The 25,699-nt window shown below is 42.6% G+C and overlaps 1 protein-coding gene across 1 annotated transcript; it reads right to left on the bottom strand.

Annotated features, from left to right (window-relative positions):
* Positions 1-752: 752 nt before the first annotated feature.
* Positions 753-1,301, bottom strand: LOC140851622 (uncharacterized). The gene has a single exon (XM_073243547.1). It carries the CDS (start codon positions 1,299-1,301, stop codon positions 753-755), a length of 549 nt encoding a protein of 182 aa, XP_073099648.1.
* Positions 1,302-25,699: the final 24,398 nt, after the last annotated feature.

Below are 25,699 nucleotides of genomic sequence, written 5' to 3'. Positions count from 1 at the left end.
GTTTGTGCATAATATGGAACTTCACACAAAACTCTCTGAAGTTTTTATTATCAAATTATCGACCATTATCGGTGATGATGGTGTGTGGCAAATCGAATCTGTAAATGATGAATTTCTGAATGAAGTCTTCTATCTTGCTTTCAGTGATTTACGTCAGAGGTTCGGCTTCTATCCATTTGGTAAAGTATCGATAGCGATCACTATAAATTTTTTCTGTCCAGATGTCAGAAGAAAAAGATCAAGTATGTCAATCCTCTATTGCATGAAGGGCCATAGTGGTACAATCGACATCAGCTGACTAGCCGGTTGATGTTGTATATTTGCATACTTTTAATATGGTTCACACCTTCGGACGAGTTCAGCTGTATCTTTTTTCATGGTGGGCCAATAATATCCTTGTTGCAGAACTTTATAAGCTAGAGACTTGCCCCCTAAGTGATTTTCGCAAATCCCTTCGTGCACTTCTCTAAGTGCATAGTCGGCATCTGTAGGTCCTAAACACTTCAGCAAGGGGAGAGAGAAAGATATTTTGTAAAAATGACCATTCATTATTATATATTGAGAGGCCATCCATCGGAGTCGTTTAGCCTCTGGAGTCCACAGAAGGGTTCCATCGATCAGCTATTGAACAATCGGATCCATCCAGCTTGGTTCGATAGTGAGCTACAATATCTCTTCGACTTTATCAATATTCGACTGTTCGAGGCATTCAATAAATATCCGACCTAGCAAGTTGAAGGCGGAGTAGCCAATCATGAAAGTACATCGATCCGAGTATTTTCAGTTCTGAGAATGTGAAAGATCTCAAAATATTTCAAGCTTGCAGTAAAATCCTTCATCTTCTGAAGGTACTTCATCATAATGGAGTCGTGGGCCTCAAATTCATCCTTGACCTGTCCAACGATCAGTTGTGCATCGGTGAAGACCTTCAAACTGTAAATCTCAAGCTCCTTGGCTATCTTCAAGCCGATCAAAAATGCTTCATATTCGGCTTGATTATTTAAGACTTTAAAGTTGAACCGAAGTGCGTACTCGATGACTAACCCTTCGAAATTCGTGAGTATGAGGCCAGCTCCACTACCTTGTGCATTAGATGCTCCATCAATGTGCAGCACCCAGGTTGACTTTAAGTCAGGTTTGAGAGTGGTAGCCTCTTTTATTGTGTTGTCATCTGTATCTTTTGATTTATTATCGAATATAGTACATTCGGTAACAAAATCGGCTAGGACTTGCGCCTTCATAGACGATCGTGGGCGATATTGAATGTCAAACTCGTCAAGCTTCACTGCCCACTTTGCCATCCGACCCGACGTGTCAGGTCGATGTAAGATTGCCTTCAGCGGCTGATCTGTCAGAACTACAAGCGGATGGGCTTGAAAGTACGGACGAAATCATTGTGCCAATATGATTAGGACGTAGATCATTTTCTCCGCCCTCGAGTATCGGACTTCGACATTGTGAAGTACTTTGCTAGTGTAGTAGATTAGTTGATGGATTCGGTTCTCATCCTCTTGGACGAGCACCGAACTAACCGCTTCTGCTGAAGTTGCCAAGTAGAGATATAATGTCTCTCCGATCCTTGATTTTGTGAGCAAAGATGGAGAAGCCAAATATTGTTTCAAGTCTTCGAAGGATTGTTGGAATTCATCTGACTATGAGAAATCCTTCGTCTGCCGCAAAGTTTTGAAGAATGGCAAGCATCTCTCGACTGACCTAGAAATAAATCAACTGAGTGCGATAATCCTTCCGTTGAGTTGCTGTATCTCTTTCTTTGAACTCGAAAGTTTCATGTTGATAATGGCTTTGATTTTTTCGTTATTAGCCTCAATTTCTCGTTGTAATAACAAAAAATCTGAGGAATTTCTCGAAAGTTACCCCAAATGCACACTTAGTCAGGTTTAATTTCATCTGATGCCGTCGAAGTGTGTCGAAAGCTTCCTCCAAGTTCCGAACATGGTCTAAAGTTTGGAGACCCTTCACCAACATATCATCCACATATACTTTCATGTTCTGTCTGATCTATGCCTTGAAGATCTTGTTGACTAGCCGTTGATAGGTAGCGCCAGTATTTTTCAAACTGAAAGGCATTACTTTGTAGCAGTATATGCCTTTGTCGATCACAAAAGCCATGTATTCTTTATCTTTTGGTGCCATGCGGATTTGATTATATCCAACGAAGGCATCCATGAAACTCAGAAGTCGGTGGCCAGAAGTCGCATCAACTAATTGATCAATCTTCGATAATGAGAAGCTGTCCTTCGAACAAGCTACATTCAGATCGGTATAGTCGATGCAGATCCTCCATTTTTCATTGATTTTTCTTACCATTACCACATTGGCAAGCCAGTCGGGATATGTAGCTTCTCTGATGAAGCCTACTGCGAGGAGTTTGTCGACTTCTTCATCAATGATCTTTTATCTTTCAGGAACAAAAGGCCGCTTCTTCTGTCTTACCAACTTAACATTTGGGTTGATGTTAAGTCGGTAGGTTATTATTTTTGAAAGAATCCCGGGCATGTCGGTGACCGATCAAGTAAAAATATCGACGTTGGCTCTGCACAATTTTATTAGTTGTTGCCGCTCTGAGTCAGATAATTGTGATCCAATTCGGACCGTTTTTTCAGGATCTTCTTCTTTTAACGGGATGGAAACCAGTTCTTCAGCCGGTTCACCCCTCTTCTGATTTTCTCTTTGGTCCAATTTGTCAACAGGCAAAGAGTCTTCAGGTTTATTATTTTGGGTGGGGACAAGAAAGTAACGTCGGACGAGTTATTGATCTCCACGCATCTCTCCGACTTCATATCTTGTCAGAAATTAGACTAACAAATAGTTTGTCTTAACCACTGCCCTCAGAGCGTTAAGTCTAGATCGTCCGAGTATGGCATTATAAGCCGAAGATACTCGAACTACCATGAACATTATGAAAACAATGCTCTGTTATGGTTCAGTTCCAGCAGTTAAGGAGAGAAAAATTTCTCCCTCCACTGTGACAGCATCTCCTGTGAAGCCGACCAGTGGCATTGAGAGTCTTCTGAGTCAGTCAGTCGGCAGTCGCATTCGAGAGAAAGTAGAATAAAATAAAACATCGATTTAATTTTCATTATCTACAAGGATTCTTTTTACATCATAGTTTGCTATTATTGCTGAAACAACAAGATCATCATCATGGAGAGTCTAAATTTTTCGAACATCTTCTTCCGAAAAAATTATTACATTATTGAGTCGTCGTCGCTTTACCGACTCATCTTCGAAAGTTGCCCCCCCCGTCCAGTCGTCTGGAGATCATGTTGATCACCCCTGCAGTCAGTTGATTATTTACAGCTTCCTCAGTTTGCAGTTGAGATCGTCGATCAGCAGGAGATTGAGTCGGTGGATCTCTCCGATATTTTTTGAGGTAGCCTCATCGAATCAGGACTTCTATCTCATCCCTGAACTGGATGCATTGTTCGATATCATGACCGTGATCATGATGGAACCGACAATACTTCTTCGATCATGGTTCCTCGATAACGCTTTCATCGATGGGAGTGTCGTAGATATTCTACTCCTTCGATTTCCATAAGGATCTACGCACGAGGAGCGAAAGGAGGAGTATAGGAGTCATACCTGTCGTAACTCGATCTTAGACTCCGTCGTCGGGGTGAAGCTTGCTTATTGGATGGTGGCCGACTTGATTCGGCCAGAGCTCCTCCTCGCTTCTATTTTTTCTTCTTCTGACTTTGGCCTTCTGTTTGGCACCGATTAGAAGCTCCTTCATTTACGCGCATATATTTGTATGCACGCTCCAGAAGTTCAGCATAAATCCGAGGGAGAGTTTTATCCAAAGAATATATGAATCGAGATCTCCTCATACCTCTTTTCATGGTCAAGATAGTCATATTTTCATTGAGGTCTTTGACCTCAAGCATGGCCGCATTAAAACGAGCCCCGAAATCTAGAAGTGTTTCAATCTCTCCTTGCTTAATCGAGAAGAGACAATCAGAAGTTTGTGGCGGCCTTCGACTGGTGCTGAAGTGAGCCACGAAAGAATGCTCTAGCTGTCTGAAAGAATATATGCTTCCTGACTGAAGTCTGGAGTATCAGGCTCGAGCATCTTTTCGAAGAGTTGCGGAAAGTCGATGCATAAGAAGGCGTCAGTCGCCCCTTGAATCATCATGAGAACCTTGTAGCTCTCGAGATGGTCGATCGGGTCGGTGGATCCATCGTATGACTCCATCTGAGACATCTTGAACCGAGATGAGATCGGTTGGTTCAAGACATGTTGAGAAAACAGCTGGACGGTGTGGAAGTCATAGTCGTTGGAGGACTTCCGACCTTCCACTTGAAGCTGAATGAGTTGGCGATTAATCTTCTGAAATTTATGTTCATAATCATCAAATCGTCGTTGGAAAACTCCGGGGGTAGAACCACCCGACGAGTTAGAGGGGGAAGCAGACCGTGTTCGCGGTCACTTTCCTTTCCTTGCTCGATCCAACTGAGAAGGAGAGGGACGCCGTGAATGGTGGGTGGCGCATCGAGAGTGCCAAGTGCTGCTGCTCGTCTCGATGAGAGAGCCGAGACGATCGCTCTGGTGAAGGAGACTGTCGTGGATGACAGCGGCTGTGCCTGGATGGCACTGAATACGCCATCGGTTGCTCTGCCGATGGTTGTGATGGCTGGGTCTGCTGCTGTTGGAGGCTTCTGACCGCCTCCATAAGAACATTCATTTGCTGCACGATTGCAGCAATTTGAGTGTTCGTGGTAATCACGGATCATGGAGAACTGAGCTCTACTACCGGAAGCAGGAGAGGAGCCTCTTTCCGATGGGAAGAGTGCCTCGTCGATTCGGTTGCTGTTGACTGTTGAGCTCTGATTTTTATCATTGCATGTTGTTTTCTCCCCTACCTGGTGTGCCAATCTGTTGCGACCAACTCTCCGTCGCCTGTCGCTGGAAACGAACACCTGCAAAACAGCATCCGTGCAGATCGAATTTGTGTCCAGCGGAGATCCTCCGATACCTAAGTCAAAGAGGAAAGTTGGCGAATAGGAGTTGAATGTAAGCAGTAGCAGAGTTTTTACCCAGAATTGGCTTACTAGCCCCATTTTATTTACCCCCTTTTATAGATGAGATTTTCGTAACCATCGGACGTGGTCCTGTATTTTATGGCGCTAAATCATCGGGCCATAATCACGTAGTGGATCGTTAATTCCCACTGATTGCGTCGTGATATGCGGCCGGTAACCGTTCATGACGATTATAGTTATCTGAGTTGACTGACCGACCATATGTCGGTAAAATCGACCATATGTCGATAGATCCATGAGCGACTGTCAGCTAATAGTTCTGTTATGCCGATGGTCTAAACCGTCTGCTGTCGATCGGTAGTAGTCGAATCATTAGTCGATCAACCGGCAATAGGTCGATACGGTTCGTTAAGTTGATCGATGAAGAGTCGGAACCGCATATTCAGTCGATGTAGAGTCGGAGTTGTATGTTCGATCGGTCGACTGTTGTTGAGTCGGAGTCGGTAGTTGGTTGACCTGAGTCGGGGGTCGATTGACTTATCCCAACAGAAATATTGAAAAACAGAAATTATAGAGAGCATATATGAGACAAAAAAATAAATCCAAACATGAAGTTAACATACATGTAACCAATCCTCTTTATTTTTAAAGTATGTCCGGAATTGCTTTTTATTTCTTATTTTCAGAAACAAAACCATAAGCCACATAAATTGAGATAAAAAAATATATCTGTGCTATTGCTTTTTAATTTTTGTTCAAATTACTTTTATTATTTAAAAAAAAATAAAAATAAATTTTTTTATTTTTATTATTTTTAAAAATTAAAATTTTATATTTTTTATCACTGCCGTCGACATCATCTCTATTACCATTATCATCATTACAACCTTGATCACTATCTTCCCTACCATAACCATTATCACCACTGTCGACATCATCTCTATTATCATTGTCATCATTACAACCTTGATCACTGTCTTCCCTACCATAACCACTATCATTATTACTACTGTTATTATCCACACCATCACTGCCATCTCTATTACTACTGTTATTATCCTTACAAGCATTACCGCAGCTACATTCATATTTTGTATCATCACCACCGGCATCACCTCCACCGCATCACCACCGCCACAATAGCTTTTGCCGCCATTTTTGCCACACCCTCACACTGCTGCAAAGATAGAGCGACCGAGGAAACATCTTGCTCTCTATCATTGAGGTATATTGGTTGCCAAATGTTGTCACTAGCTTGTCATCATCTAGAGTAGCATATTTCAATACAAACACGGTAGCCAGACCCTGCCGGTCAAGACAAATTCCGTTTTCATGTTTCCGGCTTCAATCATGGGGGCTCTTTCCTGGTCTGTTGACATGTCCATCAGAGGAGCTACTTCAAATCTAATCAAGTTATCTGGTCACTGAAACGTCTTGGTTAGAGCTGTTGGTCCTGCAGCATCTCAAGAGGCCCCTGGACTCTCCAACATAGGCGGAAACAACGGGGAGACTGGAATCGTGGATGCATCTAGTTCTTCTCTGTTGTATGAAATATATTGGCATATTAATTATTAATTAGCGCTCAACCCCATGTTATAGAGATTTAATTAATAATAATAATAATATTTTATATTAAAAATTATTTTTACTCATTAATCTCGTGATGAGATCAAAAAGATCTCTGAAAGTTCTTCTTTCCAAAGATACCTTCCAAATTAGTAGAAATTACTGTATTTGATATTATTTTTTTATTATACTATTTATATTTTATTTTTTATTTAAAAAATAAAAAATAAAAAAATAAAACTTGACACGTGATATTGTGAGAGATTATTATATAATTTTACGTGTCAATACGGAATATTACCCCTAATACCCACGTATTGCTTTACTATTATTATATAGATTATTTAAAAAAATAAAAATAAAAAAATAAAACTTGACATGTGGTATTACAGGAGATTATCTTATAATCTTACGTGTCAACATAAAATGTCACCCCTAATACCCGTGCATTGCTTTACTATTATTATATAGATATATAGATAGATTTTTTTTATCATACTATTTATTCTTATTTTTTATTTAAAAAATATATAAAAAAATTTCACACATGGCATTGCGAAAGATTATCCTATAATCTTACGTGTTAACACGGAATGCCATCTCTAATATCCATGCATTGTTTTATTATTATTATATAGATTATATAGATATATAGATATATGAATTTTTTTATCATATAATTTGTGCTTTTATTTCTTATTTTTTATTTAAAAAATATAAAAAATAAAACTTGACACGTGATGTTGCAGAAGATTATCCTATAATCTAACATGCCAGTACAGAATGCTACCCCTAATATCTGTATATTATTTTACTATTATTATATAGACAAATAGATTTTTTTATTATATTATTTATGCTTTTATTTGTTATTTAAAAAATATTAAAAATATAAAATTTGATATGTAGCGTTGTAGGAGATTATCTTATAATCTTAAGTGTCAACACAGAATATCACCTCTAATATCTGTGTATTGCTTTATTATTATTATATAAAAAATAAAAAAATAAAATTTGATATGTAACGTTGTAAAAAATTATTCTATAATCTTACGTATCAACATGGAATTCATCTCTAATATTTATATATTATTTTATTATTATTATATAAATACTTTTGTAGAGCTATCATTATTCAGCCGTTATGTTTCAGCATAAAAAAGGCCGCCAATATTCTTCTCCACACAGACGGGATTCAAAAAGTTCCAAATTCATGAGCCAATTATAGGGTCATGCTTCTACCCCTTTATGCAGACTTCATTGCTAACGTGACATTGTGATTTATAGTTTATGTATTGTGACCGACTATAATTTCTTATTTATTGTAGACTACCACCTCAATCTCGATCGATTATGTCTTCGGTTATGGCCGAGGTAGGTTAGGATCGGCCACAATCGATGTAAAGGAGTTGAGAAAGCATGGCTCCAGATTTGATAGGTTTTCTTAATTCAGCAAGACAACCAATTCAGAAGAATAATCCTTTCCACGGTTGACAAAGGGTAGATAAGGAAAATCTAACTATCAAGATCCAATTTCATCCCAGAAGGCAACTACTAATTAGCTTCACATCACAAACATAGGAATACGACTGCTGCCAGCGTGATCCATGTGCATGTTCTGGGAGTGACAAGTCTCCCGATGTATACGACTCTAATTCCTCCTCTATAAATAGAGAAACGTAGGGACCCCTAAGGTAAGCTCTAGAAAGTCTTCGAAATGCTCTCTCTTAATGTTGTTCTTTAATTTTAAGTTAATTTGAGAGTCAGAGGGTCCCCATCGAAAAATTTTTTAATCAGGGACTTGTTTTACAAGTCTAGCTCTGACAATCATGAGGACATTTCCACCTTATCTCCAACTGAAGATCCTTCCACCTCATCTCCAGTCGAAGATACTTCTACTTTATCTCCAGCCGAAGATACTTCCATCTCATCTCCACAAAGATGGAGATAGGACGGGCGGGCTGGGCCTTGGCCCCCCAAAACTTTACAAAAAAATCAACATTATATGTAGGGATATAGACTTGGCTCATTTTAGTGGCCCCTTCAAACTTAAATATGTTGTGGGAATACAGTTGAGAATGTGAGATTTAATTAATATGATTATAAAAATATAATATAAATATTATTAAACTAATAAAAAAAAATAAGAAAGGTGCTATTGTCAAAAATTACTAGAGCTTAAAAGCGTCATTTTCAAAAACAATCAAAGACTACAAACTTTTTGTGTAAGTCTCCATTCTTATTAAAAAATTGGTAATTCATAATTGGTCCTATCATTGCAAGTTAAGGGCTAAAAAAGTAGCTTGTCAGAAGAGAAAAAAAATATTCACAAACAAGATATGTTGCTAGTTGTCCCTTCATTTTTTTTTTTACAACCCCCTGGGAGAGAACCCCAAAGACCACAAGAAATTGTAGTCTCGAATCCTCCATCCAGCCCTCATCTTCAAGCTTCAACCTTCCACTAGGATCATGGTCCATGATAATATGTAGAAGGCCATTATACTATTCAAAGTATAATTTTTTAACATTACAGGTACAAAGATACCTCTTTCTTCTTTCGTTTTTTTTTTATATATATTTTATATTCCTGTAAGATTCTAATATATTTTTCTTATCTTTTTTTTTTTTTTTGCGGTCCAGATTAAACTTGTGCCTTTTGCTTTGATCTTCCCTTTCCAATCATTAATCAACTTCTTTGCAACTTTCAAGATCCACAACTGAAGGTACTAAACTTCTTTCTCTTTTTTTTTTAATAAATTATGAATTAATTTTTAGTTACTTTTCTTAGTTTATTTTAACAGTTATCATCATATTATGTGTTATTGCAATTAAATCATCAATTTGGTTTATGTGTTATTGTTAGTTGTTACCATCCTAAATTATAATATTTTGCCACTAAAATTTTATCAAAATGCTTGATTGGTTGTCTATCAAATTTAGGTCAAAATCAAAACAATTAATTCATTTTTTAAAAGAAAGCAAATTGAGGATTCACCAACTAATGCACTTGCTTGTGATGCAACTTTAATTTTGGAGTAAAATATTTTTGAATCTCCAAAGAGCAATATCTTAGTTTTGGATGCACGCCCTCCTAAATCTCCAAGAATTGAATATAAAAATATAGATATTGCTTCTTTAGTACGTCGACCCAGGACTATGTCCTTCAATTGAAATAATAAAAGATATTGACAATTTCTTAGTATCACTTTTTGATTATTTTTATTAACCTTTGTTAGAAAAGTTTAATATGTTTTGATTATTTAGTTTAAAAAATATTATATGTAATTTTTTTTAGTGTAGTCTGACCCCTCAATATTAAAATTCTAGTTCCATCCCTGCATCTCCAGCCGAGGATCTTTCACCTCATCTCCAGCTAAGGACTCTTCTATTTCATCTCCAATCGAGAACCCATCCATTTCATCTTCAGTGGAGAACCCATCACCTCATCTTCAACTAAAGATACTTCTACCTCATCTCCAATCGAGGACGATTCCATCTTATATTCTGATAAAGATCTTTTTGCCGTATTTTTTTCTAGAAAGACAAAGTCCAATCTTACTGTCTTGGATTTTGGACTACAATACTATTAAATTTAATATTTTTTTGTCTTTATCTGGACCCTTTTCATAGCAACTTTTAAAGTCGTCCATTGATCACCAAGTTCGAAACTGTTTCTGTTAAACTTGATTATCCTTTCTCCTTATCTGGACCCTTTTCATAGGAACTTTCATAGTTGTCCACTGATCACCAAGTTTGCAACTATGAATTTCTTAGAGAAAAAAAAAAAACCCAAAAGTATCTTTGTTTTTGTAGGGTTGCTCTAGCCATTAATTCAGAATCAGTTCTTAAAAAGTTGGCATTGCATCGATGCCCATTGGTAAAAGAGCATATTTGGACCTTCCTTGGAACCTTTCTTGACTTTCGATGTCTCCATGGTGCTTGAGCGATGACGGCCACAAACAATGTAAAAGAACATATAAAGAGTACTTAGAAAGGGGATAAATCAATGCATGTATATAGTGCCAACTTAATATTGGTAGCAATGGTAGAAAGCCAGGGTGCCCGTCCGCCAAAGGTCCAAATTCATGCAAATTTATTTAAACACTATGATAGGTCTATAGTTAGCACCAATAAATCTATTCCGTAGTGTTCTTTATCTGCATGAGCTATGAAGTAGATTGGCTTTGATACCACTTGCTACGGTGGTTACCGTGAGTATCTCAGATCAGCGCAACAATCATAGACACCTTAGATCTTCAAGCTATCACCAAGACCGCTTGCTTAAGAGTAGAGCCATATATAATGCAGAGCAACTTGCATATGATCTGTTGTATGGTTTGTCCCGCGCACTTCGTCGCCTTGACAGGCCAATACCTTAGCGCAAGGACTGTCCCAGTTATCACAGCCGGCTTATCTCATAATGTGCGCGATAGTTGTTCACCCCGAGTGGATAGACATAACCGACATCCCTAATCTCGAGGGAGCAATTGAAAGCTGAATTATCTCACCCGCAAAGATATGTTCAAAAGTCCAACAATCTCGGAATTGCACAATCTCACAACTGCTCGACCAGCTGTTCGAAGCCTTCTATATAAGCAACCAAAGCCCCGATGACCAGGTAAGTCGATCAATCCCTCTCAGAGAACTCGTTGCTGCTCCTGTTATTCTCTGAATCTGACTTGAGCATCGGAGGATTCTCATCGGAGCGAAAATCTTCGGTTTAAATCTGTTTTGCAGGTCACTCTAGCACCATCATCCCTGCGCGATGCTCAGTCACCTTCTCTCCAACCTCAATCAAATCGAGCAGCAACAGATAGAGGAAGGCTGTAATCTTCATTATACCTCTAAAGTGAATATCATCTCGGTTCTTCAACGTCGCCGTCTCTCACCGGACGGAGAGCCAAGCCAACAGCCAGGCGTAGCAACCGACAATTGAAACTCCCCCGCCAGCCCCGCCAGTGCTGGTCACGACAAATCAATTCAGCTTGCTCTTTTAGCAGGTTCAAAATTTGACGGCCGCCGTTTAGGCGGTCCAGACAAGTATGGCGCCTCGTCCAACGGTACTGCAACCTGTCAGGCTGCCCCTGTACCTCCTTCAGTGGTACAATCAGTGGCCCTCTCGGTAGCACCATCGACGCCTCCCGCGATGGTGCCCCCACCAAATCTGATGCCACACTCGACTCTTCAGCCGCCGCCACAGCCAGAGCTGCATGTGCCTCCTCAGAGCCCGAAGAGGAGATACATTCATCAGAGCCGTCAACTGACCAGATGGAGATCTCCCAACCTGCGATTGGGGCATGATTCAACCCCCGATCGTCATTCTCCACAGTATTTCGAGGCCTGCACCGTCGCAGATCTCGATATCGAAAGACGGTTTCAAACTCTCGACAAACAGATGAAAAAAGAATATAAAATATACTCAATAATAATCACTCCTCGGTGCAACCCTATGAGGGGTATAATAACGAGCCATCTTTGTCCCGAGCATAGTGTAGGAGCCACTCCCTCGGTACTTCAAGCTGCCTTAGCTCGAGGTCTATGACGGGACCGCCGACCTCGTCGACCACTTGAAAACCTTCAAGGTGTCCATGCTCCTCTAGAGAGCATCTGATACGATCCTCTGTCAGGCGTTCCCTCCAACTCTCAAAGGAGTGGCTCGATAGTGGTACTCCAGTTTGAAGTCGATTTTCATCCACTCCTTCGAGGATCTATGTCGGTCCTTCATTGGCCACTTTGTCAGTAGTCGATTGCAGTAGAAGTGATCCGACCACCTCCACACCATTAAGCAGAAGGAGGGTGAGTCGATCCATGCTTTTGTCAATCATTTCAATACAGTGACTCTGGAGGTCTGAGATCTGGACCAGTCGATTGTGATGGCCGCAATGATGGACAGCCTGTTGAAGAATGACTTGAAGAAGTCGATGATCAAAACTTATCCCCAAAATTTTTCGAATATATTTGCTTATATGGAGAAGTATGCCCGCACGGAAGAGGCCTTTGCAGAGGAGACCTCTGCCAGTTTTGTTACAGAAGGATGGAATAAGGGCGCTCTCCAAGGCAAGAGGGAAGAAACCACCAGCGCTCTTGATCTCCATTCCAGAGGTGGAAGAATGGAGATCGAAGCCATTGATCTCGAAGTCCTCAGAGAAGGGATCGGTGACCCTCATCCCCTGGGCGTTATAATAATTACACGCCCTTAACTGTTTCTAGGGGGAGGTGTTGATGAAAATTTGGACCAAGCTACCCCAGCCTCCACAGATGCGGATGAAATCAGAGCGCCACTACAACCCAAATAAGTACCATCACTATCATCGTGACCACGATCATGATATTGAAGATTGTCTGCAGTTCCATGATGAGATTGAGAGGCTCATCAGGCGCAGAAGACTAAATCACTTCATCCAGGGGAGAGCACCTCCATGACGACCTCCTCCGAGAGCTTAGCAGCCACCTCTTCTACCTCAGTAGTCACTCCCTTTGCCTTAGCCACAGCCAGCACCAGTGCAGTCGGTGAGATAGGAAGCAGGAGGACCAACAGCAGTTGAAGGCCGATCCATCTGTGCAAAATCCACATGATAACTGGGGTGTCATCTGGGTCAGTGGAGTCTCCGGAGGCGAGGAGGCCAAGACTTGAAGATGAGGGCGAGGATGCCATTATCTTCACCGAGCGGGATGCTGAGGGTGTTCTTGCCCCGCACAATGATGCGGTGGTTGTAACGGTAAATATTATCGATTTTAATATGTACCGTATATTCATTGATAAAGAAAACTCGATCGATATTTTGTACTTTTCTATTTTTACCCAAATGGAGTTCATCCCACAGTAGCTAACTAGATTTAACACCCCAATTCAGGATTTCTTCGAAAGTTCGGTGATTCCAGAGGGGATGATTAAGCTCTCTCTTATCATGGGTACTGCACCAAAGCGGACAATGATCCAAGTTGACTTCTTGATGGTTAAGCTCCCTTCGGTTTACAATACAATACTTGGCCATCCGAGCATATAGACTCTAAAGGTCATGGTGTCGAGTTACCACTTGATGGTGAAGTTTTCAATACCGAATGGAGTGGAGCAAATCAGGGGCAACCAAGCTATGGCTCGATAATATTTTATTGCCAAACTCCAAGCAAAAGGCCAGCCATCCTAGGCAAGGGTCCAACTTGAACTTCCTATTGAGTTAGATGCCCGAGATGATCTATCCGAGGAATGAGCCCAGACGTCTGAGGATCTTTTGGAGATTCCACTAAGAAAAATTTCCAACAAACTGTGAAGATCGACTCACACCTCGATGAGGTAATGAAGGGTTGGCTAACTGCTTTTTTATAGAAAAATACAGATCTCTTCACTTGATTGACTGCAAACATATCCGGTATTGATCCTGAGGTGATGTCCCATCACTTGAAGGTGGATCCAACCTGCTATCCGATTACACAAAAAAAATGAAGCTTTATCCCAGAGTGCCAGAAGGCCATATCCAAAGAAGTGGACAAGTTGCTCAAGGCTGCTTCATCCGATAAGTGATGTACCCAAATTGACTAGCGAATATCGTTCTGATCAAAAAGATGAATGAAAAGTAGCACATGTGCATCGATTTCGTCAACCTAAACAGGGTCTGTCCAAAAGATAGCTATCCGTTGTCTCAGATAGACCAGATGGTAGATGCTACTTTTGGACATGAGCTCCTCAGCTTCATGGATGTCTTTTTTGCCTATAATCAGATCTAGATGGTGCCTGAAGATGAAGAAAAAATAACCTTTGTTACTGATCATGAATTTTATTATTACAGGATGATGCCTTTTGCCTTAAAAAATACAAGAACTACCTACCAGCGGCTGATAGATAAGATCTTTAAAGATCAACTCGATCGTAATATGGAGACGTATGTAGATGATATACTAGTCAAGAGCCGTACTGCCCCAGACCATATTGCAGACCTCCGAGAGACCTTCAGCATCCTTCGCTGATTCCAGATGAGGCTGAATCCAACGAACTATGCCTTCGGAGTTACCGTTGGAAAGTTTCTGAGATTCATGATCTCACGAAGAGGCATTGAGGCGAATCCCGAGAAGATCAGGATAATTTTTGAGATGACTCCATCGAGAACAATTGGGGAGGTGCAGTATCTCACTGACAGGATCGCCTCGCTCAACCGCTTCATCTCCAGATCGGTCGAGAGTTGTCTTCCATTTTTTCAGACTCTCAGATCACCAGAAGACTCCCAATGGATCATTGAATATCAAAAGGCATTTAAGGAGTTAAAATAATATCTCAGTTCCCCACCACTGCTCATGAAGCCTCAGCCTCGTGAGGAACTACTGCTGTACCTTACTGTCTCTCCAGTGGCGATCAACGTAGTTCTTGTTCGAGAAGAAGGACGAATTCAGAGGCCTATATATTATACTAGCAAAGTCCCTTACGATGCGGAGACTAGATACTCTAAGCTCGAGAAGCTAATTTTTGCATTGGTTGTCATGGCGAGAAAGCTGCAGCCTTATTTTCAGGCTCATACAGTGGTGCTGCTCATAGATCAACCAATCAAGGCTATTCTCCATCGTCTGAACACCTTGAGATGGATTGCAAAGTGGGTGCTGGAACTTGTTGAGCTAGACATACAGTACCATCCAAAACCTGCTATCAAGGCCTAGGTGCTGGTGGACTTTATTCTTGAATGTACCATCCTGAACGGATAAAGCTCACAAGATGGAGAAGGCTTAAGGGCTACCAAGTGCTCAAAAGTTGATGAAAGCTCAAGGGGTGAGGAGACAGATATAAGCTCTGAACCTGAGAAGTTATGGATGCTGCATGTTGACAGCTCATCGAATGCTTCTGGAGCTGGGATCGGACTGATCTTGACCGGCCCTAAAGGCGATGTTGCAGGATATGCACTGCATTTTGAATTCTTATCCACCAACAATGGGGTAGAATATGAAGCTCTACTTGTCAGTCTCAAGGTAGCGAGAGAAGCCGAAGCCCAACACCTGAAGGTCTTCAACGACTACCAACTGATGGTGGAGCATATAAAGGGCGGATACGAGGCACGAGAGGAGAATATGAAGAAGTATCTTTAAAAGGTAAAAGATTTAACCTCAGTCTTTTTGAGCTTTGTCATTCAACAGGTTCCAGAGTAAACAAAGCCAGGACAGACACACTATCAAAGCTAGCAGTCTTGTTGCCCGCTAATTTGGAGAACGGGACCTATTTCGAGGTACTCAAAGCCTCGGCCCTTGAGGAGCCTCTTGTTGTCCAACAAGTCGATGAAGAATCCTGCTAGATCGATCTCCTGCTTAAGTACCTTAGGTCAGGCGAGCTACCCACTGACCGTAAGGAAGCCCGAAAGATAAGAAAATAGGCTGCCCGCTATGTCTTACACGATGACAAGCTATACAAGCGGTCATGCTCTCTGCCTCTTCTGAAATGTCTACGTCCATCCGAGGTAGATTATGTATTACGAGAGGTCCACGAAGGAATCTATGGAAACATCTTGGGAGTAGGTCCTTCCCTTACAAAATCCTTCGGCAAGGCTACTACTAACCTACTATGCAGTAGGATGCAGATGTCTTCATTAGAAAATACGATCGTTGTCAGAGGATCTCCAATATTCAGCATCAACCGGTAGCGCTTCTAACTCCCATCAGTGCCATTCGCTCAGTGGAGGATGGATATCCTTGGGCCTTTTCCCCTCACATCCAATCAGTGTAACTTTCTGCTCATGGCCATCAATTATTTCACAAAATAGATCGAGGCCGAACCTCTGGCTCGTATATCTAAGGTGAAAATGAAAAATTTTGTTTGAAAATCAATCATCTGCCGTTATGGTCTTTCTCGAATACTGATCATAAATAATGGCCGGTAGTTTAGTGGTGCCCAACTTCATGAATTTTGTAGGAAATATGGAATAGAGCTTCGTTTTACTTCAGTTGGCCACTCACAGGTGAGTGGAGAGATAGAGGTAACCAACAAAACTTTTCTGTAAGGCTTGAAAGCCAGAATTGAACAAATTGGGGGGTCTTGGACGGACGAGCTTCATCATATGCTGTGGGCCTATCGAACTACTCAGAGACTTCCGACGAACGAAACTCCTTTCAACCTTGCATTCGAGACTGAAGCTGTCATCCCTGTGGAATTCGAACTTCCATCTCTCAGAGTCAAGGAATATAATGAAGATACCGACTCTATATGGCTTCGAGCAAACCTTGACTTGATTGAAGAAAGCAGGAAGCGTACCACTATCAGAATGGCTGCCTATCGTCAGAGGATGGCCAGGTACTACAACGTCCGGATCAAAACCAAGGAATTCTAAGTTGGTGACCTGGTATTGCGGTAAGCCGAAGTCTCACAGCCTACTGAGTAGGAAAAGTTATCACCCACCTGGGAAGGTCCTTATCAGGTGAACGAAGTAGTAAGTTCGAAGATCTATCAACTCAAACAACTTGATGGGACTCCACTTCCTAGACCATGGAACTGTGCCAATCTGCACAAATATCATCAGTGATGTTGTAATTTTATGTCATCAATATAAATGCTCAGATTCACTAACCCTTACTTGTTCAAGTATCTTAAATGATCTAAATTTCTTTGGATGCGAAGAATTCTTCCGAACAGAATTATGTCTAACAGATGAGGGCTAACCATAAGAACCCTTGGTGATTAACAGCCAATCTTCGGTGACTTAGAGGTGGAGCTAACTCATAAGACCCCATTAAAGCTCAAGTCACACGAAAAGCGGAGGGAGACCCTAAGAGACCTCCGAAGGGCTAACTTATAAGACTCTCAGTCTGTGATCGTGAGATGTGCACATATTGCCTACGGACACACATTCCTCTCACGTGAAGATGAGATATGTACGCGCTACATACAGACACACGCTATCTCTCGTATGATGATGAGATGTGTACACGCTGCTTGCAGACATACGCTACCTCCCGCATGAAGATGAGATGTGCATACGCTACTCCGCTCATAAGATGAGTCGAGCACGTGCTGCCTCTCGCATAACAATATGCATATGCTGCTCCACTCGCAAGACAAGCCAAGCACACATTGCCTCTTCCCCGTAGGGCAGAGCCAAGCAACCGCCCACAGGATAGAGCCAAGCTGCCGCCTACGAGCAGAGCTAAGTTGCCGTTTGTAGAGTAGGGCCAAGATGTCGCTTACCAAGCAGAACCAACGGCCCTCTGGACAGAGCCACCTTCAATAAGATTCATTCAGGATAATTTTATTTCAACTCGGAACGAGCTCGTTCAAATTCCTAAGTCTAGATTGATCTGGATCGAAGTAATTCTAAGGGCCTTAGGTTAAAATTAGCCTCCGCGTGTTAAGTTAAAATAGACAAACTTGTGAAAAATAAATTTTTATTTATTTTTTATTTTTACAAGAGAAAGGATGGCGTCTTCAATGCCACCTTACAAAAAAAGATATTTATAAGAAAAAGGATGGCATCTTTAGCATCACCTTACAAAAATTTTTACAAGGAAAAGGATAGCGTCCTTAGCGCTACATTACAAAAAAAAAAGAAAGGAAGAAAATGCAGTAAAGTAGAAAGTCACAAAGATCATATCGGTCCAGAAGTTGATCCCCACCAGTCAACGAACCCAGTTCAGAGCTCCCATCATCATAGACTATGGCAACGACTGGATAGTGGACACTCTCCTCGATCTCCAGCTCAAGGAAGAGGAAGCTCAATCCTCATCTGACGAGGAAGCCTTCTCATCGCTATTTTCAGGCTGGAAGGAGTGGAGCTCCAAATACGACATTATCTATAGCAGGCAGACCTTGCAATTCTCGAAACTGTCAATAAACTCTTTGTTGGCGATGTCAATGACCTCCCTCCTAAATTATGCAGAGTTTCGGTACTCCTAAATGTAGCGGGCTCGGACATCAGAAGGAATCCGCTTGAATTGGGGGGTGCGATGATCCCTGAGCCTCGACGGAGATCGTGAGATGGAAAGCACCTAGTGTGAAGAAGATGGACCAGCATCCTTAGCTCTCACCCTTCTCCAGGCCTCTCTTATAAAGATCCACCTCTCCTTCACCCTAGCCTTCACCGTCAGTAAAGAAGGATGCAAAGGAGAACGCGGGGGTGATGCCATCACGACAGAGGAGAAGAATTTCTGTGAAGGATGGAGACAGGAGATTGAGTTTCTCCATCCGTTGGCCTCTATTTATAAACACCAAAGCCTACATCAACCGCCAATCGATGGCTTGAGTAGATACAGCTGTCCACCAGCTGATAAATGGTATATCTTCCCATTGTGAGGAATAAATTATGATGATGCTTCGAGAATTAGAACACGGCTATGTGGCATATGTCTACTGGCCCCACATTTTTTCTTAGGTGTTATCTTAGTGGAGAGTCAACAACCATCATTCTCATGACCACTGGCATTGAAAAGATAGAATGAAAGCGCCACTAGATATTCGTCTAAGATCGGTGTGCTCAAATAATTATCCCAGATCAACAGGCGTGGAAAGTTATCTCAGATCAGCATGCACACTACAAATAAAGACAAGGCATGAAAGAAAATTAAATTCATTCGTTCCTTCAAAAGCTTTTACAATAATCCCAAGGGATCCAAGGTACAAAAAGAAAAGAAAAAAAAATCTAAGAAGCCACATCCAGAGCTAAGGCACTTGTTGCAGGTTCGTCAGCTACAGTAAAGTCCCATACTTCATCTAAAAAGTTCAAATTTAGTTTTGGATATCTAGCGGCAACCCTATCTCAGACCGACTATCTCTCAAGGTCGTAAGCGTTAGTAGCAAATTCGAACATCTTGGCTTGACACTTCACTGACGCTCGAAAGTCTGTAATGGCTTTAAGGTCAGCCTTCGCTGCTTTCTTTTTGGTTGCCCCTAGTTGAGCTTCAAGCTCCTTTATTAGTCCTTGCAGTCAAGAGTTTTTTTTGACTGTGATTGCACTCCTCTCGAGCTAAGCCTCAAGTCCCTCTATTTTTCTTAACAATCGAGAAATCTCCTCAACAACCTCTCTCAGTGCCACCTCAGCATCCTCAGCTCTTCTCTCAGCGGCGTCGGCTCTTAAGAAGGCTTCTCCAGCCTCCCTTGTTCTTGGTGTCCCCAAGTATCTCATCTTCGAGCTGGTACTTTTTTGCCTCAGTCGAGAAGTCACAGCAGCTCTCAATATACCCATTTAAATAATGAAAAAATCGGTAAGAGGCATTTCTTATCAGTAAGTGCCATAAACATATATGCAAGATAAATAAAATTGCAGGAGTCCTAACTTACCCGGACGATACACTCCACGGCTTCTTTCCTTACCTCCTTCTGTGGTACATTTGTGTCTGTCGAAAGGAGCATATCAGAAAAAAGCTCACTCGCCAACTTATAATCTCTCAAAGCCAAAGCCTTGAGCCTCAAACTGATCGATGCAGCTCCAGAACCGGAAACCCTAGGCATGGCCCTAGAAGTCCCAGCCTCCTTAGCTGGCTCATCTCCTGGAAAAAATGCAATGGCAGGAGGGGCCGGCAAGCTCAGAATTATGTTTTTAGAAGCCCAACTCATGTCTTCAGGGGCCCGACTCATTTGGCTCCTTCAATCTCCATCGGAGGCTGAAGAGGTTGAGCTGACCCTAACAATTCTGAGGTCGCTGGCATGGAAAAGTTCAGAACCTCCTGATCCAAAAGCCAGTGGCACCAGGAAACTTTCGATCCTGATGCGGATGCTCCGGCTGCCTGCAGGCTCAGCTATTCTTTTTCGATGGGCCTTCTTACTGACTTATCTGGGGAGTCCGTATCTTTCTCTGCGACCATCTCTACAACAAAGGCAAGTGAGACATCGACGAGGGCACATAGAAATCAAAGAGAGTATAAGACCTTAGGAGCGGGCAATACGCACCTCAAGGGGGAACCTGGCTGAAGCCGATGTTGAACAGCATCTGGATCGATAGCAACTACTTCAGCTCGGGGATCTTGAAGCCACGCACAGTTGCTAACTCTAGCCTCAGACGTTCATTTATGGAAGGCTCTTTTAGGACGGCCTCCCCAAGCGGCGAATCTCCAATCCTCGTCGAACGTTTAAGAGACAAAGAGAAATCATGGTTTTCGACCGTGAACGGCGGTGGGGATCCTCGAAAAAGACAATGGGCGAACATCCTTCTTCCTTCATGGCATCCTGTACCATCAATCGTGGGACTCCAAATGCCTTTTGAGACTGAAAAAGGAGCGAAAGAGTGCGATGCTGGAGTCAATCCCCGCCAACACGCATACTGCAGTGAAGCCACAGATATACCGCCATGAGTTCGCGAGCACCGAGCATGGCGACATCCCGAGATATTGAAGGAGAGCCACAAAGAAAGGGTGAAGGGAAAGCCACAACCCGATCCGAAAGCATTCCTCGTAGAGACTCATCCGGCCTGGAGGTGGTTGGCAGACTCGATCATCTGATCTCGAGACTTTCAGCTAGAATGTCGGAGGGATTTGAAACTGCTTATGGAGTAGCACTATATCCCTCTCAATCAGCTCGGATCGAAATCCCAACGGTGCGAAGTCAAGATCTCTAGAAGCCATTCCTCTCACTCGAAAAGAAAATCGTGAAAGCAGAAAATAAAGGGAGAAGGAGAATCTGCGACAAAGGAGAGAGGACAATCTGAAACCTAAAGAGACATGCATCAGGCTTTGTCTGGGGCTTTAAATAGTCTCACGTTCAGTGGAGCCTTCAAAAGACACCTCCATCACGGCATTAATTGTAGGAGGCATGAATCGACAAGGAGTGAACAGATATTCGACATGTGGCAATTCTTGGCAGATATAATTTCTGCCATTGATTTGGTAGTTAATACCAGTGGCAGGCAAATCACATTCTGCGCCATTTTCGAAGAGATGTGTGGAGACATGCGGTAGTATTAGCCATACGAACGCGGTTCAAATTTCTATCCTTTCAAGGCTTGCACGATAGGTACGAGTCATATAGCTTGGATCAATATTTGCTGCATGGATGCGATTCAAATTTTTATCCTTTCAAGGCCTACGCGGCATGTGCGGGTCATATGGTTCGGATTAGAACTTGGTTCATGATTTGCATCGTATTTTATTATTTTAATTATATTTAAACTCTCGATTTAGCTCGCAATTTAACCATTATGGCTCAAAATTTGCACTCACACATCCAAACACTGGATAGTAATAAAAGCGAATTTCATTTATTTATATCAAAACAATTACAAAGTTTGGATTGCAGAAAGAAAAGAAAAGAGATACAGGTTGTCGCCTCAGAGCACCACCAAGATGGTCTGCTTCAGAACGGCCTCCTTTAATGCCAATAATTTTTTTCAATTTGGATGGCCACACTGATCTTGTACGCCTCAGTGGAGTGGCGAGATGCCCGGATGAATTTTTTCGCACTATCTGCCACTATGGTGATCAGGCTTTCATCTACAATGTCGACTTGCAGAGACCGAACGCTGTCAGCAGGGAGCGCCTGAACCATTCTTTTGCACCTCTCAAAGCCTACTGAGAATACCATCCTGCAAGCTTGATTTATAATTTCAGTCCTCTATTTCGCCAGCCAACCTATCCTTTCGGCATGAATGGTCAAAAACTCCTGCTTTCTAAATTGGCACCGGAGATGATCGTGATTTTTTTTTGCCTCCTTCAGTTCCTTCTTTCAATGCTCTGTCTCTGGCGAAGCTTCTTGAAACTCGACGGGCGGCTCCGGAGTCGCCTGAACCCTTTCGGAAGCAGAGCCATCCTTCCTCTGAGGTGTTCTCTCACTGTGACTTTCCTTTTTCGAGGATTTAGCCCTCATAGTTGAGCTTCCGCTAGGACTCCTTCGAGAATCAGCCTCAGGAGAAGCCTGGTCTCGACTTTTTTTCCTTCGAGTGTCCTCTTTAGGCACTCTAGGTTATCCCGAGCATGGTGCCAGTCGCTTTCGGTCCTAAATCTCTACCTCTCGAGGTCTTCAATTCTTCTTTCAGCCCTCCTCAACTCGTCATCTTGACAATTGATGATCTCCCAGACTTCTCGACAGGCCTTCTCAGAGAAGCCGAGCTCTTTGGCTAGTTCACCATTATTTCTCTCTACCTACTCCAATTGATACTATAGTAAATCAACCCCTTCCTTCGCCACTGTAAGCTTTATTGATGAGACGTCTGAAGTAGCACCGACAAAGCTGGCCAAGTAGTATCCCACCTGTGCAAAAAATTTACAAACGGACATCAAAATACTGCATGCTATCGAAAGTCAATAAGGTCTAAAAATTTCTTACATGCGTGAGTGACCTCAGAGCACTAGCCATCCACTCCTGAGCCCCTTGCTCATCCATATACAACTTTTCCACAGGTGACAGAAAGCTCCTCAAAAAATCCACTGGTAACTGAAGATTCTTCACTGTAGATGGGACAGAAGATGCCAGTTCTGAGGGGCCTGCTTGAAAAACTATCGAAGGAAGGCATCCGATGGGTATCACCTGCTCCAGGGATTTTTCAGTTTTCGACACTGCCGCTGGAACTCCCTCGAGGTTACCAGTCGCGTCCTTCGCCTATGTCACCACGGCCGAAACTTTTATAAGACTAACAGTTGTTCCCACCGCCTGTGCCCTCTCCATCGGTGCCTCCTTTCTTGTCGAAACCTCTTCCGGTAGGTTTTTCATCACATCCTCCGATGGAGCGATCACCAGTTCAACAACTGGAGGGAGATTTTCATCCCCCATTACCGTTGGAGTCGATCCGATGGCCGAAGCTTGGGCATAATCATCCTCTGGAGCTGAAGGACTGGCGATCGGGACTTTGGCCTGTTTCTTTCGGACCAACACCAGTTCGAGTTTCCTCACGAGTTCTGCGCTCATATTGCCTCTGAGGGTCGCAATAAGGGTTTGGAGTAGGGAGGTCTCGCGATTACTTTTCTCTGACTAAACGTTTAAGAGCCTGATTTAAAAAAGAAACGAAGATGAAGACAAAAAGCTGCTACCTAAAAAATTAAATTTTTGAGAAGACCGTCAACTTTGGGGTCCCGCCAATTACGATCATTCACGACGATCATACTAAAATAACGTCAGCAGCTTTAAATGCTGGACATTCACGAAGGCATTCTCAGATCTGAGGTACGATTTTTGGAATACTCCTTTCGTTTGATTCTCAGACTCAGGAGTAGGAAGGTAGTGTTATGATGGTTACCGTGAGTACCTCAGATCAGCGCAACAACCATGGACGCATCAAGTCTTCAAGCTATCACCGGGACCACTTGCTTAAGAGCAGAGCCATATACAATATAGAGCAACTTACGTCTGGTCTATCGTATAGTCTGTTCAGTGCACTCCATTGCCTCAGCAGGCCAATATCTTAGTGCATGGGCTGTCCCAGTTATCACAACCGACTCACCTCAAAATATGCGCGACAGCTGTCTACTCCGAGTGGATAAACTCAGGCGTAACCAACTCCCCTAATCTCGCAGGAGTGAATGAAGGCCGAATTATCTCACCCGCAATGGCATGTTCAACCGTCCTATAATCTCGAGATCGCACAATCTCACAGCTGTTCGACCAGCTATTCGACAGCCTTCTATATAAGCAACCAAAATCCCGAGGACTAGGTAAATCAATCAATCCCTCTCAGAGAATTTATTGCTATTCCTGTTGTTCTCTGAATTTGATTTGAGCATCAGAGGATCATCGCCGAAGCAAAACCTCCGATTTGAACTTCTTTTGTAGGTCACTCCAGCACCATTATCCCTGCGTGAGGCTCAATCGTCTTCTCTCTGACCTCAACCAAATCGAGCAGCGATACCACTTATAATAATTCAAGACTTTATCTAAAAAGATCAATCGAAAGATATTATTTGAATTTTTTAATCCTATATAAATATTTAATATCTTTTCAATGAATAACCAATGTGGAACTAAATAAGCATCTGTGCAGATCTTCATAAGCATGCTATAACTGAGAAGCTGACAAATAAAATGTTGTTGGAATGCAAGATGAGGGCGGTGCCATGACAATGAAATTAGACATGTTGACATGTAAATAAAGAGTATGGGTTCCAGGTTTACCGGATGCACAAGGTCCTGTATGGCATTCCGCCCGTTTCAGCATCCTCTGCATCAGCAAGCACTTCAGCGAGCATTTCTACTACCAGGTCTGAAAAGCTCGGGAAATCGTAGCAAAGAGCCACTCGTCCGCAGAGTCACGATGCTGCCAAGATTCACTTCAAACCAGTCAAAAAGCTGAGGTCCAGGACAACATGCTACGAAATTGGAAGGCGAAGGGACCCTTTTATTTTTGCCTTATAATCGCGGAAGCACATCCTTCTGGAATGAAACAACCCCAACCAAATAGAGCCTTGAGAAGCGCTGGCTTCCAAGGAAAATGCCAAAAATAAATCCACGAAAGACCGTTGGTTGTGTTTAAAGGAGACCTACTGGATTATTATATTTAATATATTTTTTGGATGATAATTTAAATTATCTTGATAATCTATATTATCTTCTATGAAGTAATCTAGATAGTCTTGGAGAGGAGTGACTATCCAGATTACCACGTTTTTAGTAATATTGTAATAAATATTTGGGATAAACTTATCTCTAAATAAAATCACACAAAACCCATTGTCCAAACTTCCCCTCTCTCGCCCCCTCCAACCCCTCTTTCGATACTATCCGTAGCTCCTCCACCCCCGGTCTGCCCGCGGCTCCTCTGCATTCGTCCCTTGTGCCCCAATAAACCCCCTCCCCCCACAACAACCCACTACTACTCCACCACCTCACCTACCCACAGCTCTTCCATTCTCATCCTCCCCCTCCCGACTGTTAGGATTTGATGTCTCGAGATTCGATCCACATGGAGTCCACAGCGAGGTTCGCAACGAAAAATGGAATCCAACGAGACCAAGATCATCCCAAATAGAGATCGGACGGAGAAGATACGTGCTTTTGAAGTCGGCATGCAACCCAAGGTGATGGAGGACCGCCGGCAACCGATGGGCCGACAGCCACAGGAGGCGGGACGCCACCCAGCGTGTGGCAGCGAGCGGGCCAGGCACCCAGGGTGCTGCCCGGCCCAGGCCCACATGCACGGGGTGCGGCCCGAGCCCGCGCATGCAGGCCGGCCTAAGCCTAGGCGCTGCGCCTAGGGCCTGTATCCCGATCCACCGTGGACTGGGTGGTCCACGGCCCAGCGCATGGACC

This window comes from Elaeis guineensis, chromosome 9 (assembly GCF_000442705.2).
Source record: "Elaeis guineensis isolate ETL-2024a chromosome 9, EG11, whole genome shotgun sequence".
NCBI classification, from domain to species: Eukaryota; Viridiplantae; Streptophyta; class Magnoliopsida; order Arecales; family Arecaceae; genus Elaeis; species Elaeis guineensis.
Note: the sequence above shows the minus strand (reverse complement) of the source record. Positions and strands in the feature narration are given on the sequence as shown.

Coding starts and splice junctions, on each gene's coding strand:
- LOC140851622 (XM_073243547.1), bottom strand. CDS start 1,301: ATGGCAAAGTGGGCAGTGAAGCTTGACGAGTTTGACATTCAATATCGC.